The sequence below is a fragment of the Pipistrellus hanaki genome (genome assembly GCF_964339955.1).
Source record: "Pipistrellus hanaki genome assembly, chromosome: 1".
Classification (NCBI taxonomy): domain Eukaryota; kingdom Metazoa; phylum Chordata; class Mammalia; order Chiroptera; family Vespertilionidae; genus Pipistrellus; species Pipistrellus hanaki.
The window spans coordinates 49,678,415-49,686,300 of record NC_140503.1 but is presented as its reverse complement, the minus strand read 5'-3'; the positions used below and the strand labels follow the sequence as shown (position 1 = coordinate 49,686,300).

At 38.4% G+C, this 7,886-nt stretch overlaps 3 protein-coding genes across 9 annotated transcripts in view; 2 read left to right on the top strand and 1 right to left on the bottom strand.

Moving 5' to 3' along the window:
• Positions 1-7,886, top strand: part of CGNL1 (cingulin like 1) — a 526,252-nt gene that overhangs the window by 273,750 nt on the left and 244,616 nt on the right. The window lies entirely within an intron of this gene.
• LOC311619811 (histone-lysine N-methyltransferase SETMAR-like) overlaps positions 1-7,886 on the bottom strand; it is a 136,466-nt gene that overhangs the window by 53,776 nt on the left and 74,804 nt on the right. The window lies entirely within an intron of this gene.
• Positions 1-7,886, top strand: part of TCF12 (transcription factor 12) — a 310,815-nt gene that overhangs the window by 273,710 nt on the left and 29,219 nt on the right. For all 7 annotated transcript variants that reach the window (XM_084877301.1, XM_084877299.1, XM_084877300.1 and 4 more), the window contains one exon: positions 789-867. In XM_084877301.1, the coding sequence (XP_084733427.1) occupies positions 789-867 (79 nt within the window). The remainder of the gene's footprint in view (positions 1-788; positions 868-7,886) is intronic.

The window sequence follows — 7,886 nt, the reverse complement described above, 5'->3', positions numbered from 1 at the left end:
CCTCTGCCTCAGCCCCTGCTGCTTCAGCTTCATCCAGAAGGTCTTCCGGAAGGATGGCCAGTCTAATTAGCATATTAGGCTTTTTTATTATAGATGATACTTTTTAATCCTAATTTTAAAACCGGGGCTTTTATAGCATTTAAGTAATGAAATGGTCCTAAAATGAATGAAACAGTTTTTCATTCTGAGTCTTGGGGGTAGTCAACTTAGATTATAAAAACAAATCCATGCAGCCCCAGCTGGTTTGGCTCAGTGAATAGAGCATCGGCCTGTGGACTGAAGGGTCCCAGGTTCGATTCTAGTCAAGGGCACATGCCTGCGTTGTGTGCTGGATCCCCAGTAGGGGGCATGCAGGAGGCAGCTAATCAGTGATTCCCTATCATCATTGATGTTTTTATCTCTCTCTCCCTTCCTCTCTGAAATCAGTAAAAATATATTTAAAAGTACATAAATAGCCGAAACTGGTTTGGCTCAGTGGATAGAGCATCGGCCTGCAGACTCAAAGGTCCCAGGTTTTATTCCGGTCAAGGGCATGTACCTTGGTTATGGGCACATCCCCAGTAGGGAATGTGCAGGAGGCAGCTGATAGATGTTTCTCTCTCATTGATGTTTCTGACTCTCTATCTCTCTCCCTTCCTCTCTGTAAAAAAAAAAAAAAAAAAAAAAAAAAAAATCAATAAAATATATTAAAAAATAAAAATAAGAGTACATAAAAAATCCATACAAATGCATTTATATTTTTGCTTTGTCACATAATTCTATGTGTATATCTTTTGTTTTCTGGTTAGATTTATTCTCCTGACCATACCAGCAGTAGTTTTCCATCAAATCCATCAACACCAGTTGGATCACCTTCACCTCTCACAGGTAGGCTTTTATTTTATCTAACTACTTAATAACATGTAGGGGCTACTTGGAAATATTTTAAACTAAGTTTTTAATAAAGTCCAGTTAAAATTCATGAAAATGTAAATTTTGAGAAAGCTTGTGAACAGAGAGCTTTCCTCTTGGGTTCATTTTTTGAAACTATTAAAATATTTGCCACTCTTGGATTTTTCATATCTCCTCTCATTCTTAAAATAATTTGTAATTTCTAAGGATAATTGTTTTAACAACATAAAAAATATGGCTAGGCAATTGGATGAAGGCAAAATATGGAGAAGGAAATAAATCAAAAGTTTTCATAAGATACCATAGAAAATAAAGTAATCTATTTAGAAGTACGTGTAACTTCTTCCTTGTTTGCTTCATTTCCCTGTACCACGTGTGGGACTCAAAAAATGAACAATTGGTTTTGCTAGATAGTTTGTCTTTATTTTTAGGCTCAATAAGTTATTATTTCGTATACTAGAGACCTAGTGCACGAAATTTGTGCAGGGGGGAGGGTGTCTCTCTCAGCCCAGCCTGCACCCTCTCCAACCTGGGACCCCTCGAGAGATGTCTGTCTGCTCATTTAGGCCCGATCCCACCGGCAGTCAGGCATCCCTCTCACAATCCAGGACTGCTGGTTCCCAACTGCTTGCTCGCCTGCCTGCCTTCCTGATTGCCCCTAATCGCTTCTGCCTGCCAACCTGGTCACCCCCTAATCACTCCCCTGCCAACCTGATTGATGCCTAACTACTCCGCTGCCAGCCCATTTGCCCCTAACTGTCTCCCCTGCAGGCCTGGTCACCCTAACTACCCTCCCCTGCAGGCCTGGTCACCCCCAACTACTCTCCCCTCCAGGCTTGGTTCTCCCCCCCCCCCCCAATTGCCCTTCCCTACCTGCCTGGTCACCCCCAACTTCTCTCCTCTACTGGCCTGGTCACCCCCAACTTCTCTCCTCTACTGGCCTGGTCACCCCTAACTGCCCTCCCCTGCTGGTCTGGTCACTCCCAACTGCCCTCTCTTGCTGGCCATCTTGTGTCCACATGGGGGCAGGATCCTTGACCACATGGGGGCAGTCATCTTGTGTGTTGGAGTGATCAGTCTGCATATTACTCTTTTATTAGATAGGATAGAGGCCTGGCGCATGAGTGGGGGCCAGCAAATTTGTCCTGAAGGGTGTTCCGGATCAGGGTGGTAGTTACCTTGGGGTGTGAGGTGGCCTGGACGAGGGGCCTGTGGTGGTTTACAGGCCAGCCATGCCCCCCAGCAACCCAAGCGGAAGCCCTGGTATCTGGGATTTATTTATCTTCTACAGTTGAAACTTTGTAGCCTGGAGCAGAGCCAAGCCTTCTGTTCGCTCTGTGGCGGCAGTCATTTCTGTTGGGATTTGTTTGTCTTCTATAATTGAAACTTTGTAGCCTGGAGTGGAGGCCTGAGCCAGCCAGGGTGTGCGGAAAGCTTGGCTTCCTCCATCGCCAGAGAAACCCCAGCCTCCTTCCTGCTCTCTCTGGCCGCAGCCATCTTGGTTGGGTTAATTTGCATACTTGATCCTGATTGGCTGGTGGGCGTGGCTAGTAGGTGTAACAGAGTAATAGTTTTCATATTGCTCTTTTACTAGATAGGATATGTAAATAAATTCCCGGGGGAAATGTTGGGTTTTTTTGCTAAGGAAAAGAACTCTTTGTGGATGCAGATAAATATTGTTAGTGGAGTTAAATAAGTGGCTCAGCTTTGCTTTATGTGTTCCCTTTTTTTCACATTAGCTTTAACAAGTTTCAAACATGTCCTTCCTACAGTATAAATTTGTTGCAATACAAATGTTATTGTAAATAGAAATTTCTAGGTTTATTAGGAATAAATAAAATTATAGGGAAATGCTTAATATCTGTTAAGCTATAATTTTAAAACTTAAATTTTATTTTCTACCAGTATTTGGAGAAAAAATATGCTGAAAAAGAAAGGTATTAGTTCTGAGGAAAGATATTAGGCTAGTCAGGCAAATGGATAAAAATTGCCATATTCCTCTAATAGTTAACCTCAGAAAGTATTCTCTTTCTGTTCAAGCCATTAGTTAAGTTTGTATGGTTTTGTTAAAACCTTTTTTGCATTGTGCAGGATTTCTGAAAATCAGGGCTCTGGTGTATCCAGGCCCTGGCTATCACCTGTGCTGTGTGTGTTAGCCAGTGATCCTGCTCTGAGCATTCCAATGTGGAGATGATGAACTGCTGGCAGCTGCTTTCAGCTATTAGCAGGCTCTGCCACTTTCTCAGACACCATGGCTTCAGCTGTCTAGTAAAAGTTGAACAGCTGTTCCCCACATAGACTGGACTATGAAAGACCCATTGATTTAAAGTTGTTGTTTAACAGAAAGCTGAAATTACCGGAAGAATGATGTAACTTCAACCCTACTCACCCTCTTGGCAGAGTTTTACTGAAATTATTGATATCATTTCTGCCAGGGCCTGTTTCATTTTCTCATCTGAGGTGCTACATTAGCCCTTTACTACATGTTTCCACTGCCTCTGCTCCACTGCCCAGTAAGATAGCTATAAAAGTGTCCTTTGGTTTTCATTAACACTGGATAGAAAGCAGGCAACAGAGGAGCTCAGCATCTATGAAGTAACATCAGTAAAATGGAAAATGAGAGACTTTGACATTTTTTTAAAAAAAACGACAGACCAAAATCGAATCTCACATTTCTTCCTCCATCTTTAGATTATGTTTAATGGGTGGAGTCCTCTTTTCCCCTTAATTCAGCTGATTAATGAAAATCTATGGACTGTTGAATTGTGTAATGAAGCTGTTAAATAGACTTTTAAATTAGTATTCTAATCAAAGAAAAATACTTTTAAAGGGCAAACTGACAACTGATTTTATGCAGGTGTGTATCTCCCATTTCCTGTATCTAGTGATTCCTTTTTATCACACCACACACACACACACACACAGTTTGCAGAGATGAAGAGGGAGGAGTGAAAAAGGGAAGTAGTACTATGTGATAAAGTATTTATAATTGAAGGGAAAATGAAAAAGATGGCGCAAAGCAACACTCCTCCATAATGTGGAAATTATGTATCCTGTATGGCAAGTGGCCTGTTTTCTAGAGTAAAAAAATTCTACCCACTGTGTGCTTGCCCTACCCCTTATGCCTCATCAGCCAGACTGAGCACAGGCTTGTAAGGATAGATAAACAGGTGCAGAGCCACGGAGGCAGCTTCTGAGGAAATCATCATTCTTGCTTACCACGTGAAGTGCCTCCATTTTGTCTTCTGGACAGAAAGTATAGTGTCAGTCACCGGTGACTGACAGGGTACTTAATGTGTTAAATCCTGCTCATTTTCCTTGGGAACTTTTCAGGCCAATGACACACATTTTTACTGAGAGAATGCTTATGAGGAAACTCCTGAGATTATGATATTGTATCATTTATGAAGCTTTAGGCTGAAAGAAAGAGAAACTCTTGTCTCAGCTAGCTGAAATAGTAAGGGGATTGGGGATCTTGTATGACAAGAAGCTCATACAGAGCAAGTTCTTGGACTATTATATCCTTCTTTGCAATTTCTTCCTCAGACTTGAGGCATGATAGCAGTTCAAGGTCCCACATGTGGACATAACAGTGTCCAATAGGAAAAAAAGAACCATCTTTTTTTTTGTCTTTAAGAATCCTTCTCTATAAATCTCTTCAACAGATTTCCCCTCATGATTCATTGGCCAGTGTTGAACACAATTGCTCTCAACAGACATAAACCAACATGTTTATCTTAGACATCAGTTTTATCCCAAGAGGCAAAGATACAATTACTCTTCCCCAGCTCACACTAGGAAAGGACACACACACACACACACACACACACACACACACACCCCTTCTGAACAAAAACGACTCTGGCAGCAAGATAGAAGAGTAGCTGTATCTATAACAGTTGTCATTTGGGAAGATATTAGTATTTGAGTTAAGAGAATTTGTTTATTAAGGGAACTGAGAAAGCAGACAAGCAAAACCATGTTTTGACTGTATCTGCTTCTTGAATATAAGTGAATAAAAGTTTAATAATTTCAGTATTCAGTGGCAATCTTCAGAACATTCACAATGAAAATAAAGAGAAGAAGAGAAGAAAGAAAGAATTTCTTAGTTTTGATTAGTTTAATCAATAAGATATTTGTCTAAAGTAGAGTACTCATAAAGTTCATAAGAGAGTAGTATTTTAAAAGGGGGTGAATAGAAGTTTCTGGTTATATAGGGAAAAGCATAGCAAAGATGCAGATGTAACAAAGTATGTGACCTGTTCCTCCAGAACCATTGAGAATACTGATTATGAACTCTACATGTGTGGATGTGTGAAGAAGTAAGATGGAAAGATTGGCCGGGGCCAGATTGTGGAACACAGAGCACTAAATGCTACCTTAAAGATTAGCCAACCTTTCCCAAACATAGGGGAATCTTATGAATGTTTAAGTGTAGGGTGAGATTACAAAGGGAAACAAATAACAGAATAAGAAAATGCATGGTAAATGGTTCTAAGATTTTCTCTCAGCCACACAAAATAATATTATCCTTTAAATTTATTAACCAATTTTATTTAGGCAAAAGAAAGAACAGATCAGAAACATTGAATGAATTTTAGATTTAGTGATCAAAGACAGTCTTCCCTGATTTTCTAGCAGAATAATTTGATGCTGTTGTCGTGGTCACCCATATAACTTATTTTCTGTTGAACTAACTCTAACTCTCCAGCCATCCCCTTTGTTACCTATAGCATGAAGTTTTGAAATGACCAAGTGGGTTCAAGGAGCTCTGACTATGAAATTTAACTTTGCATTTGTATGGAGTGCAGACAGATAACGGTGATTTAATCATGTATTTGTTTTAACTAGGTATTTCACAGTAGACAGCCCTATCTTTAATAAAAACAAAATAGGTTTGAGTAGACGTATACTTTTCTAATTTAACAAATTACAGTTTGGAGGTAGACCTTAGCATAGTTTTTTCCTATAATGATTTCTTACCTGAGTAAATTTAGTGCACACATCTTATTGTTGAACACTAAGCTAGTAATGAAACAGAAAAATTGCATGTTTTGTAAAATAGATGTGTTCTAACAATTCTGAGGTGTTTAAACATAAAACTTGAATTAATATTCCGCACAAATTAAGAAATGTGATGATCAGGCTCCTATAACAGACTGATCACCCAAGGGGGTTGGGAAAGATGGAGCAAAATGATTGAAAATAAAATACTATAAACATTAGGGAAACTATTTTTAAATAATTTAGGATTCTTTTCCAAAATAGATTATGATTAACCTCTTATTTACATAAAAATTCATAATTTCCCACCAGTTCTTCGTCGGTAATAAAGTTTTGTTTACTTGTTTTTATGTGAATTGTTCATATAGTCAGTTACTGGGTTTACTGGTTGCTAAATTCTACTTGTTAATTATAAAATTAGTCTACAAGCTTCTGTTTTAATGAGCAACTTTATTTATTTATTTGTTAATACATTTTTATTGATTTCAGAGAGAAAGGGAGAGGGGGAGAGAGAAGCATAAGTGATGAGAGAGAATCATTGATCGGCTGCCTCCTGCATGCCCCCCACTGAAGATCAAACCCACAATCTGGGCATGTGCCCTTGACCGGAATCAAACCTGGGACCCTTTAGTCTGCAGGCCAACATTCTATCCACTGAGCCAAACTGGCTAAGGCAGTGAGCAATTTTAAACTGTCCTTATTTATATAGTTGGATTATGATTACATTTGTATGTCCAGCAGGAAACAATTATTGGTCCTCAAAATAATTTGGAATTTGCTTTTACAAGTAAAGAAACAATATCTATTAGCTGATGAAGTATATAAAACATACTTTTTCTTAAAATTTTAGAATTTAAAATTTTTCTTTATGATCACAACAGTATACATATAATTAGTTATTAAGAATGTATTTATGCAACTTTTCCACTTGCAAAGCATATATGGTCAATGGTAATGCAATTACTAGGTTACTCAGCTAACGTGAAATATACATATGCTTTTAGTTTCCTAAATATGGCAAATAAACCTGCAACAGCAAGCTCTGGTAGAAAATAGTTTAAAATTATTATAAGTTAGCAATAAATGACATAAATTAAGCAAACCTTTAACTTTGCCAACTTCAGATTTCTTATGTAATTTGGGTTGTCACTAAAGCTTTTATTAAGAACCGGTAAGCCGAAACCGGATTGGCTCAGTGGATAGAGCGTTGGCCTGCGGACTGAAGGGTCCCGGGTTCGATTCTGGTCAAGGACATGTACCTTGGTTGTGGGCACATCCCCAGTAGGGGGTGTGTAGGAGGCAGCTGGTCGATGATTCTCTCTCATCGATGTTTCTAGCTCTCTGTCCCTCTCTCTTCCTCTCTGTAAAAAATCAATAAAATATAAAATAAAAAAAATAAAAAAAGAACCGGTAAAATATATTTAATAGAATCGTCTGTTGTTTTCTATAAATAACTTGTTTTCAAATGCACAATCATGAAATAGTTAAGATTTTTGATCAGTTATTCTTTTTCCTTTTAAAGCTGTTCGGTAAGACCATTAAAACTGTATTCTCCCCCTAGCCAGTTTGGCTCAATGGGTAGACGTCGGCCTGCGAACTGAAAGGTCTCAGGTTCGATTCCAGTCAAGGGCACATGCCTAAGTTGTGGGTTCCATCCCCAATGGGGGACTTGCAGGAGGCAGCCAATCCATGATTCACTCTTATCATGGATATTTCGTCTCTCTCTCTCTCCCTCTTCCTTCCTCTCTGAAATCAATAAAAATACATATTTTTTTAAAATTGCATTTCCCCCAACCTATGGATGAATTAATCGCTTTATTTTTTCTTAAGATGTTTTCCCCTTTTTATTCTTTCTACTTGAAACTTGTATCATTTCTTATTTCCTATCTTCTGTTTTTATTATATTGGTACTTTTCTAAAGTTAAAGAATAAACAAAATTTAAGAAAAAATTACTATATTTCCAAATTAAATAATGAGCTTTTAGTATAAA